Source organism: Bombus fervidus, chromosome 5, assembly GCF_041682495.2.
Source record: "Bombus fervidus isolate BK054 chromosome 5, iyBomFerv1, whole genome shotgun sequence".
Lineage (NCBI taxonomy): Eukaryota > Metazoa > Arthropoda > Insecta > Hymenoptera > Apidae > Bombus > Bombus fervidus.
In genome coordinates this window covers 13,249,121-13,270,684 of record NC_091521.1, presented here as the reverse complement: position 1 = coordinate 13,270,684, position 21,564 = coordinate 13,249,121, and the positions used below count along the sequence as shown (strand labels likewise).

The 21,564-nt window shown below is 41.4% G+C and overlaps 1 protein-coding gene across 9 annotated transcripts in view; it reads right to left on the bottom strand.

Moving 5' to 3' along the window:
• Hnrnp-k (Heterogeneous nuclear ribonucleoprotein K) overlaps nucleotides 1–21,564 on the bottom strand; it is a 93,411-nt gene that overhangs the window by 18,407 nt on the left and 53,440 nt on the right. For 8 of the 9 annotated variants that reach the window (XM_072002946.1, XM_072002952.1, XM_072002945.1 and 5 more), the window contains 3 exons: nucleotides 19,481–19,524; nucleotides 13,580–13,703; nucleotides 12,852–12,962 (listed from right to left, as the gene is read on the bottom strand). In XM_072002946.1, coding sequence (XP_071859047.1) covers nucleotides 12,852–12,962; nucleotides 13,580–13,703; nucleotides 19,481–19,524 — 279 coding nt within the window. The remainder of the gene's footprint in view (nucleotides 1–12,851; nucleotides 12,963–13,579; nucleotides 13,704–19,480; nucleotides 19,525–21,564) is intronic. The other variant, XM_072002953.1, reaches the window with a different exon arrangement.

Here is a 21,564-nt window from a genome sequence, read left to right as displayed (position 1 = left end):
TTACTTGGATAAATGCATTTGAAAAATCGCAAATGTTTTTATTAGATATAAAGATACCATATCGCGTCAGATCAAACGAGTATCAAACGAGATCGGTCGATGAGGTTAGATAAAATCGATATCGTATAATTCTATTCTTATTTTCTATCGATCATGTACAACATTATGAAATTATTTGAAGAACCGTTATCTCCGATCGTCTCTCACTCCTATTTTATGTTTTAATAAAGGAAACACCCTGCTTATATTTATAGTATTTGTTCCCTAACTTCGATATCCGAGCCGATCTCCAATATGCAATTGCAACTATCAATCGGATTATATCATCGACGTCTTTAACCTGTGACAGGAAAATTCGAAGAATTCAATAATCTCTTGTCCGAACGAGCCAATAAATCTGTCTCAAGGATCGGCCTCGGGAAAAAATCAAGCCAATATTCTCGAGCATTATTGTTTCCAATGGCTTCTTCTTACTTGCAAACGAAATTCAAGGAGATTAAGAAGCCACTTTATTTTCCGAATCGATGTCAAGCTGTCCGCAATCGACAACATAGAACCGAGATACCTTCCTTCGTCAGCGAAGAATTCTTCGCGAGTGACAAATGATCGAAAGATATTATTAAATATTCCGTCGTTATCCGAGGAAAACCACTTAATCGACATGAGACGAGAACCGATGCGGTTTCCGATCGATTTGCTTCGTTTCAAAGCCCTGAACTTATTCCTCGAGTATCCTTATTTTTCTTCCTGATTCCTTCCCCTTCGTGTTTACCATCATCGTTATCTTCGCCATTCGCCAGCCGCCTCTAATATATTCGGGGTAATTCAATTACTTATTAAAGCCTATACCATCTTCCAGTCTCACAGAGACACTGCACGCAATTGTTGCTTTTTGCCCTGCTCGTCGTCGTTACGGCTGCCTTTGTTCCGCTCGTCATCGTTACAGTTATACTTTTTCCTTGTACATAATAGGCGCCTAAAGAATGCCCCGATAGTAACACGCAAGTATTCTTTAAGCAAATTCAAGGAATGATTTTAACAAGACTTATCTATACGAGAGAATATTAGGTTGTGCGATAAATTTGCTCGCATTTCCATAAAAGAACGTCAAAGGCCTTTTTGCGTTACACTTCTTACAAGAGATTTTGTTAACGAACGGCGTATGTATTATTTTCTTCTATTATTCCGTATAAATGGATTAATGCAACGCCTTTACCTTATCGCCTCACAAATTTTCTTCATTTATCAAAAAAGTCCTGATATTACCTTCTTTAAACAATTCAACGAAAAGGATACGTTTAACACTTCAAGAAGCAAAGAGCAAAACCAGGATCGACCACAAGCCAGCAGAATAGACTCCTTACGTAACAACGATCCCTTGTTCCTCGACCTCAATCGCAAAAAGAAAGAAGCGACAGAGAGGGTGAGCGGAAGAGTGTGGTCGAGGAGCGGCCGCCAGCCAGCACAGGGGGCAGATGGTTGGCCGCCGCATGGGAAGGATGTACGGTTTTCCACATATGTCAACCGGTCATCCAAGCCTGTACACCGCAAACCGCGTCCTATCGGAAGAAAGCGAGCTCTTCGGGACGAAACGGAGCGGAAGTCACGCTCGTGACGACCGGCAGTACTTTCTGTAGAAAGAAGTGCAGGACGCTGGCCGCGAATCGGTTAACGATCGCGCGAGAATTCGACAATTAGCGTCAACGGCGAACACGCACCGATGCGCGCCACAGGTGAGAAGTTTCTATGAGCGTGTGCGGTTATTCACGCATCAAAGACCGCGGTAATTGGGCGAAAGCGAGCTCCTAATGCTTCAGCTTGCCACTCTGATGACTTTGCGGAGTTTATTGGACACTAGTTGGGATTTTAGCGATGTTCGATCGCTAATCACCGAGAATTAATCGATTTAAAATGAACTAAGCACTGTCTCGTTCTCAGGGTTCCAAGATCTCAATTATCTCACTTTACTCTTGGAATAGACTCCACGCGAGTTTTAAACGATAAGTTTGCCATCGAGGAGAAAGGAACAAGATCGAGGCAGGAATTCTTTCGTACGTTTGAATTAATCCGAGATTCTCTGAACTCCGATTTCAACGGAAAATGGCTTGATACGAGTGCCGACGACAATCGGTCAATAAGGACGAGCGAGGAAAATAGTCGAGTAATTCTGTCATTTCTCGTAACGCGAAGAGAACGTGGAAGATACGAAAGGAGACAAACCGGGACTATGTAATAACAAGTTTTCGAAGGTTTCCTCTATCGTCTCTTTCTTTCGCCTCTGGTATATACGTTCTGTTACTTCATTCGCTATGTCGAGAAATATTTTTCCAACTTTTTTTCATTTCTTTCTTTTTTCTCGTAGTCGTAACGAAGCATCGTTCCTAGGAGAAATAAATTCGATCGGTAGCGGGTTGTAAAATAGTTTACGGTTATTGTCCGGTCCGACGACGCGAAAAAACGTGCAATTTTCCTCCTTTCGTTCCGTCACGAATTCGCAAATTTTTTTCAAACGTAAAAGAAAAATGAATTTCGTATTTCATTCCTTGTATGCTAGAATAGAAGCAATTTTAATCCTATAAACCAGTTCCTCGTAGAACCGTTCTTTGGCAAAATACTCTCTTTTCTTTCGGATAAATTACTCTATCGCTAATAGATAATTCTACCACGAAAGATTTCATTAACGCCAACTTTCCCGCCTAATTTCCCATCTATATCTCGATAACGAATGGAAGGAGCGAGCGAGTCCGGTAAAATTTCACGGCACGCCACGTCGCTCGAAGGAAATTTTCTCGTGGACAGTCTAATATCGCTAAAAGCTTTTTAATAAACAGTCGTACATCGGTGCGGCTGGTTGGTTGCGTAAGAATACGGGCTCGTGCAGGGACTGCTTTCTCATGACAATCTCTCCCTCTTTCTCTTCCGTTCCTCCTTTTGGGGCAGTGAAACGAAGACGGTGTGGAGCATTCAATGGAAAACTTCTGTCGGAGGAACGCGGAAACGAGCGAAGTAAGAGAAGGAATTTAGGGGAAATACGCGAAAGAATCGAGGGATGATAGAAATGGAATTAAAAGGGAAGAAGTGAGCCAAAAATAAGCGGAACGGAGAAAAGAATGTGAACAGGATTAAAGCGGGAGTATTGTCAGAGAGACTGGAGGATCTTGATGGAAGAAATGTTGAGCTAGTAATAAAATGAAAAAGAGAATAAGACGGCTGAGGAATTGTCGTGGAGGAGATGTAGCGAAAACAAGAGAAATAAATAATGGAGCAGTTGCGGAAAGAAAAGGAAGTGCAGCGTGGAGGAAGAAATTGAAAACGACGGCAAGAAAAATAGAGTGGCAAAGTGGAGCTGGATGAACTAATGCGAAACGCAGCGTGGGACATACCTACGGAACTCAGCAATAAACCGAAGAAAAGAAGACAAACGTGTGTGTAGTGAAGATTACGAAAAGAAAAAGGGTAAAAAAAAAAAAAGAAAAAAAAAGGAAAGATGGAGCTGAAAAGAAAACACAGACTACGAGTCACAGTTACTGAAATAATTTTCGATAAAACAGAAATTAAAGGCGACGCCATGGAACAGAGTGGAATTAAAGAAACATTTACCAAGGAACAAACAAACAAACAAGGAAGAACAACGTGGAAAAAGAAACTCAACAGCCAGAGGAAATAAGCAACGGTCAAATAAAATCAAAAAAGATCGGAATGAAAGTACGCATCCAAAGTTTACCTTTCGCTAACAATCGCTGACAGGGGGCTTGTATGAGGCGGGGGAGTTGAAACAACGTATGAAAATGCGAAAAACCGGAGGAAGACGGCCGCTGTTTATTTTACGGAGTAGCTCAAACATACGATATTGTCCCCGGCAAAGTGGTTCTGTTTTCGCGTTTTCGCTATTTCTTCCATCTCCTGACGACCTTTTCCCAAACCATCCGCGTCTGTTTTTAGTTTACTACTCCTACCACCCCCCCCCCCAGGTTCCACCAACTTTTCTGCGAAAAGCATAAATTACCGTCAAGAATTATGACGAAATGACACGCGAGATCTCGTTCGCTTATCTCTCGACTCTGCGTCACCCTTCGTCGAGAGAAGGAGAAAGAAGAAATAGAGGGTGGCGACTGTGATCCGACTCTCACGTGAGCATTTTTACGTTCGTCACCGCACGACCTCGCGTCTCGCGCGGGGCATATTATGTAATTACCGAAGGGAAACGTCGACCAACAACGGCGATCTCGAGATTACGCCACCCTCGCTGTTATTTCGCGCGTGAAAACGTGACCCGAGCCGCGATGAAAAGGAGAACGAGTCGGACAAGTAATTGAAACGTACCCCCATGAATCGGTCTCGTTTTCAGCATAATTTTAATTTGGTTCTCGTGTGACTGGAGGAAAGGCGCAGATTTAAAAGATAGTTTAGTTTATATAAATTTAAGACGGTCTAATTTAATTTGATTTGACTTTAATTTTCGACTAATCGTTCGTGCAACGAATTCGATAAATACGGCGTCGTCAATTCGGGGTACGGATGCCGATATTGAGGTGTCGAGTGGATTAAACTACAACTTCCGAAATATATCGGTGACGGTACAAATAACATAGCAACGAAGATAATCGAGTAAGTTACAAAGGCAAATAATTGAAGTAGAACTCACAGTGGAAGAGTTTCAAGAGTTCTAGAAATTTGCAAATGCACGGAAATAAGATTGAAAGGCGGCGAGTTTCAGAAATTGCGCACAGCAATGTGAATTCTGGAAAAGTTAGTGGAAAAACACGCGGGTGGAAAACTGGAGCGTTTCCGTCCGACCAGGAAACCGATAATAGCATCGAAGGATTTCCCCTGCAATGGTTGGTCGTTAAAAGAATGATTTCGCTCGTTTTCTCGACGCTTTGGCTGGAAATAGCAGGAATTCGTGGTTAGTCACTTGTCCAACTTGTATTCTCCGTTTTGTACACCGAGTCGGTCACTTACGTCTAATTCGCTGCGATGGTAGCAATAAGGCGTATTACGTGGTTAAATCTGATCATCATAGCGTAAATTTAGAAGATGAACTAAACGATACATTGGGAAGCGTTGATTTAAAAATACATGCTGTCCTTCTAAATTCTTAAAAATTGAAATTAATCTCGAATCGTATAATTCATAATTAAAAACGAACGAATTGAAACTAATCGAAAGTGACGCGATGAAGCGAACTTGTTGAACCAAAGAGAGTTCATAGACATAAAAGAATGATTATTTCAATTAAAACGTGTTTATCTCGCGCAACTTTCCCGACTGATGCACCGGTAAGCAGCGAACTTGAGAAACAATATCTCAAAGTGTCTGTTTTTTCTTTTCTTTCTTTTTTCATTTAATTTCTCACTGGTGAACTGAAACGGTGCAAAACACATAGAAATAAAAAATGAAGAATATGCAACAACGCTATGTAACAAGGACAAAGCAAAAGGATTATTACTCGCAATCTACCGATTATCAAAAGTCGACAAAGAACGAAATTGTAAAAATTCAAGAAAGCGCGTACCTATGATCTCCGAAAAGTACCATAAAATTGAAAAATCCAGTATGCATCGTGGTAGAGGGAACGTCACGTTTTTTAGAAAACACCAAGGCGAATGATCGCGGCGACGTAAGCGAGAGATCCATTCGATCGGCAAGAGGAACGAGACTCGGAGGAAGAAAGAGGACCCCCGGAGGACGAACTCGAGGATCCTCACGCGTGGACGATCGACCGGGAACTGAAAAGGCAGAGGGTTCGAAGGACTGTCATGCGCCCCTGATTCCGTTTCGGCCGCTGTTCAGACTCCACCCACCTTCATTCATTCACGAACGGAATTACCAGCCGCTGCTTTTCATTATTCCGAGTCTTACCGTGCAGCTTTGCATCGTGACCCGAACCGTACCCCCGGGAAAAGGGAAAGTTGTGCGGCCTGTTCGAATGTGCCGGTCGGGAAAGAGGAGAGAAGGGGACGTTTCCGAACGGTTCCAAGTTTCCGGCAGAGCCGTAATTTTCAAAAATTCTTCACCTGGAAAATTCAACCCTTGGTCGTAACTTTTTTTCAAGGATTCTCGTTGGAAATTTTTCTGAAGATGTTTTCAATTTTCCCTTGAGTCGATCGTAGCGTAGATTTATCTATCTGTGAATTTGTTATAGCAAAATTAAGGTACATATTATACGTTTTGGTTATGGACGTAAGTAAAAGTAAAACAAGTACATGCCAGAAGATTGTCAGAAAGTGTAAATAACAAGAAGCTATCGTCTCTTGGAAGTAGGTAAAACAAATATGACTGAAGAATGCAGTATAGCACTATTATAGCGAGCCAAGGTTGAGGAGCTTGGAGAAGCTATTATAACTCGACTGCGTTATTCGATAATAGTCGGACTGCGATCATGCTATATATCCTCAGGTTTAAGATTACCACTTTGAATTTAAGCAATCTCAAATAAATTTCTCATCCAACGTCCAACTATCTAATTAAACCATCGCCTCGGAGAAAATACTTCAGAAAACTCTGCACGATTCTAGAAGATGGTCTAGATAAATCATCGGCTCGATAAAGAAAGAGACACGAACGAAAGAAGATAAAATAGATAGGAAAATAGGGAAAAGGGAATATTTGTAGAACGATACGCTTCCCAGGGTAAAAAGGCAACCGGAGGAAATCGGAAAGAGAAGGAGACCGTACGTGAAAAGCTCCTGTTGCCTCGTGTCACGACGTCCGGGCAAGGCAGCTGCACCTGGCGTGGCAGCTGTTAGAAACCGTCCGTTACCTGGTTTGCTAGCACCTGTTTGGATTGCGTGCTGCGTGGACCTTCGAGAACTGCCCATAGCAACACATGGCGCCGAGCACCAAAGAGCACCAGGAAGACCCTAAAGTCTGACTATTGGAGAAACGACTGAGAAGATAGATAAATTCTCATTTTGCACTCTTTATCTCACGTATACGAATCACTCGCAAATCAAAGTGATCAATTCCATTTTTTTTTAATTTTTCATTTTAATATTAGAGTACACGATTTCGATTACTTTCAACCAAATCGTATTTTTCTATCATTGAAAAATTTCTTTAAGCTTTAAAAGAATATGGAAGAATCATCGTTACAAGCGATCTGTCGTTTTAACGCTAAGTACACTAAACATTTTCTTAAAGCGATATCTAGATATAAAAAAGGCTCAGAACCCTAGCAGAGATAGTTTTTCAAAAACTAAAGGATCTCGATGAACTTGACGATCGGTTTTGGTTCGTCAATGGCTCGTACAAAGTAAATCAGATTTCTATGGCTGTTTTCACCCGATAACGCGATACTCTTTCGTATCCCTTTCACAAGAGAGCTCCAAATTTGCAAACGCTGTTAGAATTATCTTAAAATGTTACCCATGCGCGCGGCATTAATTCAATTTTCGTCTATGGAGTCGCATTGAAGTTCTCGATGAAACAATGTATCAAATACCACAAATTGCTGCTGAAATGGCTCCAGCTACAACAACATCGAAACAACGAAACTCAATCTCGATGAATTATTTTCTTCTCAAAACAGAATCTCAGCTCATCTGTAAACTTTTAAAAGTCTGCTCCTCTGCAAAGTGTGTATTCTTTCGGAAGAATTCGAGAAAAGTTGACGTGACTATGTCCGTGTAGACAGTCATGGGTAACGGATAATAATAAAGGCATCGCGTGTGCATAATTATCTAGGGTATTTTCTTGGAATTAATTTCGAGCTTCGCGAGGGAAGAGCTTTTTTACCCTTCTGGCTGCTACCCCCTGCCGTGCCGCGCAGTTATTTAGGAAGCACGAGAACTTCGTCGCCGCTGACGAAAGAAGGGTTAAAAAGAAACGCGTCGCGTCGCGTTGTGACCCGGAATTCCACGGTTTTTGCGTCGCAGACTTCGTGGGATTTAAAGCTACAAGCTTTTTCGATGTTAAGCGTTTATGCAACTTGCATGTACAATATTACAAAGTGTATCGCATTCAACAACGTATAATCCGCTATATGCTAATATGCGACAAGAAAATGGGAGATACACGAGTTACCATTGCGAAAACCAAAAGAAGGAAAGCCATCGATTTTTATCGATGATCCAGACAATAGCTTTATATCGAAGGAAATGATATTTTTAAATAATATTTTATATACGACTGAATTCACTCATTAAATCTTTTAACGACATCGTAGTTTCCTTCTAATTTTCTCATTTTTTTTTTTTTTTTAAATTACATCATGATTAAAAAACGCGGATAAAAATGAGTTACGTGCTACGACACACGATGAGCTTTCAAGCGACTACGTTAGATGGCACGATTGTTATCGGTCTAGCTTCTCGCTACTCTCCACAAATTCGTCCCTTTACTTTTCGTAGTAGAAAAGCTGCTACTTTTACAATAATAATGTTATCAATTAATAAAATCAATTAATAAAGTATCAAGTAATTTAGACATCTCGAAAAAGAATTTGCAGAGTTTTTTTACAGACACCACTCACTAATTCGCTCAATTATTGTTACATCGCAACGTCTATTTCATTGATTTCATCCTCGATCACGAGTAACATGTTGCTCATTGATAATCAAGCAAGCTAATCGATACGTCACGCGAATAACTGGTGAGTCAATTACGCGATCGTTGTTATCCATAAAATTCGCTTACGTAAGGCTTCGGGCATCTCCGAACGACAAAAGTTCGTGGTCACGTTCCCTGAGACCTATCATTATCAAAAACAAACTATGGTCACGTAAAAATGGTCGAAGTTAGTACATATCCGCGTTTTAAAGGTTTCCTCTGTATTCCCTAACGATCATCGGTTACATATTACCATTCTGTCTGAGGAAAACGAAGAGTTTCATCATAACGTTTTTCATTGTATCGCTCGCCGTTCATGCCAATTATCGCGTCAATCTACCTTCGCGTCATGGAATTTTTTCCTCCAGTCTTGTAGAGTATCTATTACCGCGTCAACTTTATATTTCGAGCATTCGTTTCCAAACAGGCTCTTTCAATCAAGAAATACGTCATGTATCGCAATTTGAGGAAACAGGGCGTGTAAAGGTCTGGTAGAGATAGGAGAGAGCGAAAAGTTTTAATACGACCGCGGAATCGGCGAGAGTCAATTCGACCTTGCCGGTTAACGAACCCTAAACCAGAAGGGAAATACACTTTTTCAGAACGCGTCGCTGTAATTGAGCGAAGAGAAGAGGGCAAAACAGGGGTGAATGAGTGTAATTACGAGCGGGCGAGCCGATTCGAGCGGCTTTCGAATGAGAAAACCGGACGGTGACGGTGGCGACGACCAACCACCGTAACTTTGTAAACCTGTTTAACGTTCGAAAGAACATCCTGAAAATTCCAAACTGCTCTTAACCAAAATGTTAACCACGGCGCAATTAACAGAACACATTTCCCCGCGTTCAAAAATATGCAACGTCACACGTAGTATCTCCAATCGTAGCTACGAAAGGCGAAGCTTAACACGTTGACTTGGTGGTCACTCAGAACCGATACACTTGCAATTGAGGCCATGTCTGTCGTGGATGATCAACGATATCGAAAGATGAAGCGTTTAGATTAAAATAATAATTGTATTTGTAGAATGTTCGGTGCTTTTAATGATCCAACAAAGCTGAAATTTTACTTTGCTTAATATTTTGCATTACGAAGCACAAGCGATGCGAATGAAACAACAGATTCATAAAATTAGTAGAATATAAAGCAATGAAAAGCATTGGATTTGCACTAAATACATACAGATGTTCCAATAATTATGGTTGACAGTGTACATAGATAAATACAATAGAACTTCGTTTATATGAACCTGTCAGGGGACAAGTTGGTTCGTATGACCAAGTTTTTCTCATATAACAAGAGTTCATCTGTTTCTCCCCATCACCTATAATTTTTCGCTTAGTTAATAGAAGTTCGGTTCTTATTTAGTTCAGTATTCGTATAAGAGGATTCTACGAAACATTTGCTCTTAAATACATAATAGTGTTGCGAAGTTGTATCGACTGCGAAGCATAAGAGTGTGTCGCACAACGACGTGTCCCACACCTTACATCTTATTGTTAGATGTTCCTATAAGTGGATTAACGCTCGGCGGTGGTTCAGATAAGGAGTTGAGCTAAAGTTCAAATAACCAGACGCCATTAAAATTTCATCCGTAGAAATGAATTTCGTATAAACAGAGTTTCACTGTATTACAATGTATGTGGCGAGGGAATAAGCAACAGAATTCTACAGAAGAAATATAAAATTTGCATGTCGACGTTAACACATTGAGATAACAAGATCGATCGGTAAATACCATGTGAGTTATATTCCAAGAGATAACAGGAAGCATATAGAAGATGCCTATGAAAGCAAAAGACACAAACGAGGTCCTCCAATCTGTTCACCTGTACTCCAAGCAAGAAGTAACAAGGGATTCCAAGCGCGTCCCGTATCAAGAAATTAGGGGAAGCATAGAGGAGGGATAACGTAGCGTGAACAAGTTGGTTTTATTACTTCCAACGGGAAACATCCGGCGCCAGGATCACGGAAGTATTACAATAAACGAGACACGTCTCTCGAGTCGAAATACGCGAAATATTGCACGCGCTAAAGACGCTCGAGAGTATCGAAATAACGTTGCTGTTGACAGAAGGAGAGAGAGAAGGGAGAGAAAGAGAAGGAGGGAGGGAGAAGCACGACGATAATGTGGCGGTAGAAAAGAGAATGCGGAAACAGAGCAGAAAACAAGAAAAACGGATCAGAAAACTGCGAGGTCATTAAACCTAGGATTAAGTTTACGTTCAAAAGGCCGACACTTGAGGTTTCCTTTGCTCATTTCGAGATTCGAAGAAATTTATTTCCTCGTCTCCTACAAGCGTTCATTCGTGTTCGTAGAAATCTTGAATAACGGATGAAAAATTGGATAGAAAAAATCGATGAAATCGTCGCCCTCTTTCGAAAGCCGATCAAACAAAACGATTTGACTTTATACTCGCGCTTTCATCCGTTCGTCGACAGCGTTATTCGCAACAGCTCTTCCTATCGTTTCCCACGTGTACGATTTTTTCCGACAAATTAATTTTCTACTGTGATTTTAATTCCGCAGGAAAGATGTTGAATGGACGTTACTTTCCTCGACGGAAAATTCAAACAATCATCGTTAGAGAATGTATCAAGATTGACGTAGTAGCGGAGGAAAGAAAAGCGAGAGAAGCCGACAAAGCTCGAACGAAGAAAAGTTGCAGCCGTCGAGTGGGCCAGAACAAAAGGTCTGCATCGGTTGCTTTTACCTCTTGTGAACGTGAAAACGTAACGAGCCACTTGGCCACGTTGCATATTCCATCGCCTGGATATCCGGACCCGTTGTTACGTAAAATCTGGTCGCAGTTCCCTTAATTAAAAGCGGCTCAATTGTCGTTTCCGACCGGCTTATTTATCAACTTTAACCTGTGTCGACTCTAAAAGATCCGATCTGTCTTGAGATCCTTTACAGATACTCTACTTCAAAATCGTTGTTCATTTGGTTATACGAAGATGAAGTTTTCCAAGGAAACAAAAAGGAGAGGATGGTCTCAGTGGAGCACGGTGGTTTCTTCATTTTCCTCGATCCGAACAGACGACCTCGCGACTCAAGAAGGAGGAAAACGACAGGAAACGCTGACTAATTTCCTCATTATCTCGGTGAACGGCAAATTTCAGATTTATTAACTGCGCTTGTGCAATAGACTGTGCGAATCGAGGCGGACCAGCGTGGAATCGGTCACGGAAATAATGATTTAATGTGGCTAATCTCAATTCTAATCCATTCGCAAGACCTAATTTTCTTTAGTGGAATAGCCTTCCCCAACCTTATGTTTCTTGCGTAAGTTAACCAGTTAACTGCGTTCAACGCGTATACGCGTCAATTCAAAACTTTATTTCGGCGCGATTGTATATAATCGTCCTGTGCAATAAAAAATTGCCATTTACTAGAAAAACTCAAAATTTCAGTAAAAAGTAATATAAACGACGTTTAGTGGTATGTTTCCTTTATACTTCCAGTAAACCTATTATGTATTTTATAAAAGAAAAATTCGATTATTTGATTATTCTCTTTGGTGCGTATATCGGCTAATTCCTGAATTATTTTGTGTTTTATACCAACTGCAACATTGAAAGCAAATCCAGTTCAAAGATATGCCTTCTGCTCAAAAAATAAAATCCGTACGGAGTCACGTTACTGGTACTCGACCTGCGAACTGCCACTTTGTGCGGTACTTTGCTTAAATCTATTTTCTTCAATTTTTGTTTATGAATTTTATTACTTTTTGGCAATTTTTAAGTTTTCAGTAACCATACCTTATTCAACAACGAACTTTAATTTCTTTCAATTTCTTATCGAATAAGAATGTAATGCTTTCCCGTTTTGCTTTACTTTTTCCAGAAAATTTATAATAGGAACATTAGCCCTGCGTTCGACGTATATACTCATCATCGTTTCATTTCACTTGCGTATCCCGTAACGGATTTTTGAAACTAAATTTCGCAGTTAACAGGTTAATCCTTCGCAGTATCTTCGAAACTCGTCTGAATGTTGATCGAAAACCAGAATATCATACGGAAACGAATATCGATGTGAAAGCAAACGAAATACCGATCGAAGACGCATATCCAAAAATAACGAAAACGGAAGTGGTTTTAGTGCGTTTCGATGCTCGTGCGTAAACGGCTCGCTGTCCGAGCATTAATAAGGAGATCGCGTAAAGACCTCGAGGACGGTTAAATTCGTCGGACGAGCACGGTACAGAGGCCTTGGCACGAAGTTGTACGTGACAATCGTAAAACCGATGTAGTCCCGCTTGTATAGCGTTAATAGCGTATGAACATTTCTGACTCACCTCACGAAGCTCCTTGATCTTTAGCCCTCCCTTGCCGATTATGCATCCAGCCTGGCTCTGATGGACCAACATGCGCACGTCGATCTCGTCGCTGCCGTGTCGAGATCCATTCTGAAACCATTTCCAAGATTAACTCTCCCATCCTGTTAAGTTACGGACGTGAAATTCTCTTTGAAAGCATTCTAACTGATACTATGTGCTTACTATGCAAGCATGGATTATGTCTCTCTTTTATCGCTTTCTTTTTTTTTGTGTCTTCGTTTATTTGTTTCTTTACTTGGAACGATATACTTTGTATATTTATCACGACAGTGTCTTTTAACTCGTATTATAAAAATTATATTGTGCACACATTCGAGTACAATATAAGAACTTATGGTAATAGCTGTTTTTATCACTGATTGCTAATTAGATATACCGATAGTTTTTCTACGACGTGTACAGGGTGTTCCATGCAAGTGACAAAAAATTGGAAAACGTACTATGAGGTAAGACATTATCTACATTTTCTACAATCCTGTAAGCTGGAACAGTATACTAATTAGCACCCTCTATATCACTGTAACAATTAGACGATAGTTCGTTGAAACAAAGTTAAGGTAGATACTGTCGATGGTTCGAAAATCGATCGATCAAGGTGCTAATAGTTACCGCATCAGCCTTCGTATGATCTAACTATACTGGATTAACAATCTACTAAAGTAAGAAAAACATGTGAAAAGTCTCACGATTGAGTCATTTCTTTTCCCGTGTGATCCTCTTCTGGTAGCAACACTCACCTCCTCGAGATTAGGTACGACCTCGTTCAATACTTGAAGAACGGTGGGCAGATCCGAGCTGATAGTAAGCACCCTAGAATCAAAAACACTCCAACAATTATTCCGATCCTCCGTACCGACCATTACGATATTACGTGCTACACACGTTTGTTCTTCCTCGTCGAATCGTGTCGGCGAAATTTCACCCCCTTCCGTAGAAAATTAGCCGCGGAAATGTGCGAGCTGTGCTCGAGGGAACTCGAACACGAACCGAAATCCCGGACCAATCAATTTTAGAAACCCTTCTCGTAGTCCAAAATGTATATATTTTCTTTCTTCCATTTTCATGTACTTTTCGAAACAATTTCGTCCTTCACGTTATCAATCGCTTTATTCCACTCCTAAATCATCCTAATTTTGATTTTTCCGACCATAGAATTTCTTTAGTTTCGTCCACGAGCGAAATTCGCGTGGCGCGTCTGCCGCCGCCTCATTCACAAACGATCGACTGCCTCTCGTCTCTTTCGAACGGATTGATTGAGTAAACGAAATGTGGACAGAGCCAGGACGGAAAATATCGCTTCGATAGCTACAAGAGAACTTGCCGGCGTTCCTTTTAAAACAAATACGGAACTTCTGAAACGTCGTCCAACACAAATCAATCTGGTCCTCTCCGTCTGTTCCCGCTTTCTTTCCGTTCCCTCTTTTTAATGATCTGCTATTGACTCCGCGAGAAATTGCCAGAAATCGCGTCTCGTTTCCCTTTTCGGTCCACATCGCGAATGGAACGCGTTATTTTGACGACGAAACGCGCCAAGTTGCGCAACAAAATTAACGATTCTCCCCGAAGTGGAAAACTTTATGAAACTCGTGATAATTTTCGAGAAGTTCTGGTGTTTCTCATTCGACTGATATCGCTATCGATATGGAGAAAACGAGACGGATTTTATTCATCCCCCATGCAATTTCCAGCTATTTCATCGCGTTCCAAAGCAGAATGGCATCGTATTTTCCGATCATAGGCCAGCAGCTTTTCACGCTATGCCATTCGATCGATCGTCGAGGTTCGAATAACTTTGTGGAAGAACAAGAGGCTTGCCGAAAGTCGGAATTCCAAGCGAGCACCGTTTCACGCGACTTAGTTGCTTCGCTTCGTGGAAGAAAATGCGTTTCGTTCGACACGATTCGATTAATCGCGACACAATAATATATTCCAATTTCGAGATAGTGCTTGAGTGAAACTGGAATTTGCGTACGTATCGACTGAATCAATCGCTCGCGGGTTTGTTTTCTTAGAAAAATCGAAATCGACCGGATGGTGAGTAAATTCTCTGTCAGAACGGAAATTCGATTAACGTTCGACGTGAAGTTACTGTGAGATTAGAGATTTTAATGTTCGTTTAGAAGAAGCTCGAGGAAAGTCAAGGTTTTCTGTTATTCGACGAAAATATAATATAAGCTTACTGGAAGTACGAGCGATGTTATAGTATCTGTTAGTGATCGACGACGCTAAATCACTAGTAACAGTCCTTTCGAGTCAAGAATTTACTGACCATCCTAGTATATAATGAAAAACAAACAGTAAAAAAAGAAAAAAGAACTCTTTGAACTCTATTTTAAAATTCTGTACGCTAAATATTATATCGTTCATTTGACATATTTTTCTACTACTATTATTCTTTGTCAGTGCACTCTTTTCGATCCTTCTTCAACAAAACCGAAGCTTTCGAGATCGCTGTTCTATGCGTTAGGCATGTCGCAAGACCAAAAGCTACCAGCTTTCTCTTACGAATGGCGTTCTTTCGATGTTCTATCGCGTGATTATTTGTTAATGTTAACCATCGATTGGTAGGGTGGAGTTAGAACGAACACAACTATATATACTTCTCGGAAGCTGAAATTTCTCCTATTTTTCTTATTTTAGCTGAAATGTGAATGCACGTTAATCTTCTTCAGACGAGCAAAATGAATTGAATCAAAACGACGTTTATTTTTTTTTTTCTTTTTTTTTTTAAATTCTTAGCGACGTACAATTTAATAAGAAATTAATCCAATGTTAGTACTAGTAGTCACACGTCCGATGAGAAAGGAAGTGAAACGATGCAGAATGAATCATGCGTGCAGGGCAAGTCGTACCTAAATGTGATCTAGACTTCGCAACCTAACACAAAAAAAAAAAAGAAAAAAGAAAAAAAAAGAAATACATTTCAGAAAGATCGAGAATACCTAAAAACACGAATTTATCTATCGATCTATCGCTTAATTTATCGGAAGAAAGACAAAGAGTGGAGGACTGTAGCATTAAGATTCATCGAAACTTTTCCTTTGTCAGTGGTTTCCATCGACAATCGAAGCACAGGTATACGCACGACTTGTCTCCATCGCGTGACTCGACTTGTATCGTACAGCTGGTATTTTTTCTCTCTTTCCGTCGAATTGATCCCACCCTACCAATTATAGGAACAGAACTAACGTTCACCCTACTAGTCGAGGGTTAATCATGCGCTTTTCTCCTATATATAACAGGCGCCGTCTCGCGATCACCAGACACGAGATCGTTCGATACTATATAACACGGTCGCGAGGGTACGGTTTTGTTAGCCAGCGGTCGTCTGAGACCGTGAAAACGGCCATCATCAGCTATTTCTCACCCTAGACGCGCTTTTCGCCCGTTTCTTTAACAGTCACACACAATCGTCGATAGTTACGAACCGGAGAACCATGTGCGTTCGTTTTGTTCGTTTCGACGAACATATCGGTCGAAAGTCATCGCCTCGAAAACGAAAGCTGATCGATGGATATCTCAGCTTCTCTATGAAACTAAAAGCTTCTCTAAGAACAAAAAAAAAAAAGAAAAAAAAAAGAAAAAAATGGGTAAACAAAAAGAGGAACTACATTTTGTCTGGCGAAAAAAAGCTTTGATCGCTAGATTTTGACCGTGAATAAGATCTATGTGCATCGATCGATGGATAGAGTGAAAAATTGTGTTAGCCGGTCTTTCCATTAAAACCTGTTACACCTACCGAAGCAAAGGAAAAAAGAGAGCTGTCCCTTTCTTTCGGAATCGTTTGGGATCGAAATACATCCCTATTTGATCAATCTGCAATGAACGCGTACAGGTGCGGACAGTCTAACTCTAGCTAATTGGGTCCAATTGAATTTCGGACTCGTATCTTTCATCTCGCGATCTTCCGAATCGTTTATGTTTATGAGACGAGACTCGAGAGTGGTAGAAATCGAATGCCATTCGACTAGTTCAAACACCGTTCGATTATCATTTGTATATTTTGCATAATCTTACGATAAATTTCTATGATAACGTTAACGATATCGTTGTTGAATTTTACGTTGTTTATTTATTGGCCGTAGAGATACAATAAAATCAATTATGTAAGCGCCGTATGCATTCTAAAACGAGGAAGGTTTGGATTCGATTAATAATTCCGCTGGTCTACGTGCCACGAGGCTGTCAATGTGCATTTTAAAGCGGCGTTAATATTCCTCGATCATAAATAATTAATGATTAATTGTCACTGTGGAAATTATAGATGCGATATTCGACTAGTAATCGTAGTCCGCGATAGTCGAGCGATATTGAATTATAAACGAAAATAGACTTTGCTTTGCATAAATCAGGTACCAAAGTTGGTAAGAAATTATTATAAATTTCCGAAAGAATAAAGAAAAGAAAAAAAAGAAAAAATAAGAAAGGGGGGAAAACGTATACCGATGTTTCGGTTAGATTGGTCGGCCTTTAAATTAACATATTTTAAAAAAAATATTCGAATTGCGAATAGAAGAGCATTTAAAGCAGTTTAAAGGATATTTACGAAGACGATCAAACGATAAAAATAATTTACAGTCGTAGCACGTAACGCCCTGGAACGAGAAAGAGACCAATAAACATCATTTTCACGAAACTGGCAGTATATATCATTATTACTTGCAATTTCCAACAAAAGAAATGACGTAACTACTTTAATCTATTCCTAAGACGCATAGATTTCGCACTTTAAAAGCAAACTTTGATTTTAAACCTTGACCGAAGTCTAAGGTCTTTTAAAAACACATCCGATGTGTCTACCAATCTCGTAAATAGCCTCGTATTTCACACTCAATCGTATTAATAACGCTTGTTAAGTACGTTGACTGCGAATGGAAAATAATCAGGTACAAGCCGCGTTCGTTAAATCCCATAAGCATAAATCTCGCAGTATCTTGACCCATTCGTTGCTGACTCACGAAAAAAATATATCTAGGATAAGAAAAATTCATCGATTTCTAATAAAATCTAGACGGTAGTCCCGCCGAACGATTTACACCTAAGGGAGCGCCCAAAGTGCTTTCGACGAGCACCCAAGTGTGTAGCGAAGCGAGTTCAGCAACAAAAGGGTTGCGATCAAGGTCGAGACTAAACACGGGTCACAGCAGATCGGTAATGACTTTCGACTCGCGGACAATTCGTTAATCATGCCGGCAAATCTCTGCCAGGACGATGATGGTCAGTGGTGCGTTGATCAGTGGGACGTACCTAAAAAGTAAGCGTGACATATCGACGTTAAGCGTGGAATCGGCAGATTTACCGCCTCGTTCCACGGATTAGCATCCGTGTTAGCCACAAAAATTAGAGATAAAGAAAGGAGAGAAAGGAAAAGAGAGACGTTGTCCGCGCACGCGAGACGTTCAAAAACGAACAAAACAGAGACAGACCAGAAAAAAAACAGAACAAAAAAACAGAGAGAGACTGCACCAGAGACACAGAGATGACATTAGATTGGAGGAATAGGTGAAAGGTGAGAATAAGAAAGGTTTCGTACGCGTGTCGGGATCATTGCAAACCGATTGTGTTTCGTTGCTTCCTGGATAAAAGCAGAAAAACGATGCTGCGTGTCCTCGCGTCTCCTTCATTGGAGAACTTGTTCGTCGTCGTGACGAATCTTGCCATGAATTCGCAAAAGCAGGACAAACTTTTGACTAGAGAATCTGTTATTCCTCTAATACTGTTTATACACGCTAAGAACGCACTTGCTCTGGATGTTCTATCGTTCGTAACGTCGCAACTCTTGGTAGCTAGGCGTCGCTCGTAGGTATCAATACAGAATTCCTAACGAGAACGAAGGAGAAGGAAGACGGACAGAAGCGGCAAGGCTAACAAAGAAGCAAGAAGCGCGAGGAGTACTGCTCCCTCCCCTCTCGATGGACCTTCAATTTACTCTGCTTGATCGCAACAACGAAAGCTTCGAAGGCTACCGTGGATGCAAAGACAGAAAGAGACAGACGTAGTAGAATTCAGGATACGAAGACAGAGGAGGAATATCTAAATGGGATGGAAAAGGACGGAGGACATGCAACCACAGGTGATGGCAGGTGCAGTCACGAGAAACGTGTGCTCGGTTTATCGCGCGTGTTCCTCGTTCGAAAGCTCGCGCAGACTCGGCTCTTCGCTCTCGGGCGATGAATCATCGCGCAACGATGCCGGAGACGCTGGTCGAGGACACGTACAAGGCTGAGAGAGGAGCAGACAAGGAGACGAACGAAGAAGGAACGAACGGATACAGGCGATTCGGGCAAAAAGGCAGAGGCGAGAAAGAAGGGTAAAAGAGAAACTGGTACACTAAAGACTGTGTAGTAGAGAAACGTGGACAAAGAGTATTACAGAGAAAGAAGAGAGGAAAGAAAGAAGTAGAAAGTGATGGTGAAAAAAGACAGACAGACAGACAAGCAGAAAAGAAAAGAATCATCAACAGAGAGAACTTTGTTGTCGTTCGACTTTAAAAACAGCACAGCGATCCACGTGTCGCTGTCATTTAGGTATTTTTGTAATTAGAGACAAAGAAAAATAAGACATTAAGTAGTGGTGTTGGTCATTACCGTTCGGGTCCGGGGCAATCGGGTACAATGATTGAGGCTTTGTACTGTCGGGCCGTGGTGGTTGGTGGTTGGTTCATTGGTGGTTGGTTGGTGGTTGTTGTCGATTGTTGGTAGGGTGGTCCATTTGCCGATCGAGTCAGGGTCCGTCGTTCCGGGCAGGGCAACGGCAGGGCAACGGCAGGGCAACACCAGGGGGGCAACGCCGGGGTTGGGGCGGGGCCAGGGCACAAATCATCAACCAAGTTAGACATCACGTCTTTCACGGCTGGATTAATTTTCGCGGCTTAATCTTCTAACCCCTTGTCTCTTTCCATTCTACTTTACGGGTTGCGTGAATTGTTCGTGCAACCCATCCCACCCCGAAATTCTCTTTTTCCCTGTGACTATTACGTTTGCTTCCTTTCTCGAGTCGCGCGATCGATCGGAGAAATATTTGCAAGGTGCAATGTGTGGTATTATATGTTCTATTAACGTAGGTTTCTCGTAAAGTCTCCGAGTGAAACCGCGTTGGAAATGGCGACGGTCCGATGAAAATTCTAGCCACGTTAATGGAGGATGAAATCGCTACGAGAAATGATTTACAAGTAACTGTGAGGACCATCTTGCCGTCTTCGACGGAAAATACAAGAAAATACAACCCCATTGTCCGCAACGGATCAACGCCCATTATTTCCACGTTGCTGTAAATATTCTGAAAACGGCATTCATTGCCATACCTCACCCCCTTCCCCTTTCCATCGTTCTTTCCCTCTTTCAGCAGTTAATTGACGCCGGCTGAACCTCGAGGCCGATTCTCGCGGCATTTCAATTGCTAACGAAGTCGCTTAAGCGTGGCTAATTAGAGGAAGTTTTAATAATTAACATGCAATTTCGCGAAGAACTCCGGTCTTCCTCCTTTGAGCTCTATAAGCCACTACGTACTCGAATTATGAATCGGCTAGTCGGCGTGTTTTATCACGATCGTGACAAGTGTTAATCCCTTGACTGGAGATTAGTCGTTTTCTCTGACGAATTTAATCCAGCCCTAGGCGACAGGACATTCTCTGATTATTCATCAACCCTTTGCATAACTTCGTTTGTACACTAAACTTTAATGAAAAGCAAGCTTCGTCTTCTTATCGTACCTACTAAACTAAACGTGTCACGCTTCCGACTTTCGTCCAACCTTCTTCGTTTAATGGACTTTAAAAAAGAAGATTCCTAACCCGCTAGTGGGGCGAAAGTACCACCCAATGAAACGATCGCTTGCAAATATTTCTCCGGCCACGCCAACCTGGCGAAATTTTTCTCCTCGAGATCCTCGTTGACCAGCTTCAACCGGCCAACGTAGTTCGAGCATAAGATTCCCTCGTTCGTTTTAAACGAGGGATACACGCTGCAGGGAACTCGTCGCGAAAGGGGACGCAACCAGCGGCGCAACATCGAGCGGACGGTAAAAATGTTCCCCGGCGAAACACGATTATCCCCCGAGATTTTTCTTTCTCTCGCTCCTCGGATTATATACCTCCTGGCCTTCCACCTTTCGGGTCACGCAGAAAGCCGCGTCATCTACGAAACTCGACGAACACGCGAGCTCAGAAGCGAACGAACCGCCTCTGGCACGATTGTACGTACGACCAGGGACAAGATCGAGTGGGGATGGCTGGTTTGCGGTTGGTTAATTTCGCGTTTACTTCATTGCCGCTCAGAATTATTTGCTAAGATGACGTATTTTTATGGACTGCTCGTTCGATTCTTTCGAGAAAAACGAATACGACGACTGAGAAGCTTCGTGTGCGTTCCTACGAGATACTGGATAAAACTGCAACTAACGAGAGATAAGCAGTTAAGTAATAATTAAGAGTTTCTTACAGATTCCTCCGTGGTCGTTCGCTACATTCTTTGTTCGTTCTTGAAGAGATAAACCAACATGCATAATTCTCAAGTCCCGACTTTTAAATCGATCGAACGCATTCGCTGTGTCGAATCCACTCTATTTTGTCCCTGAGTCTGCGAGTTCTCAACGTTTTCACGTTCGATCGTGTGAAACTGATTCGCTGGTATTGGTTGCTCTTCGAATTTAAAAAGCCACGCACAAAGACACA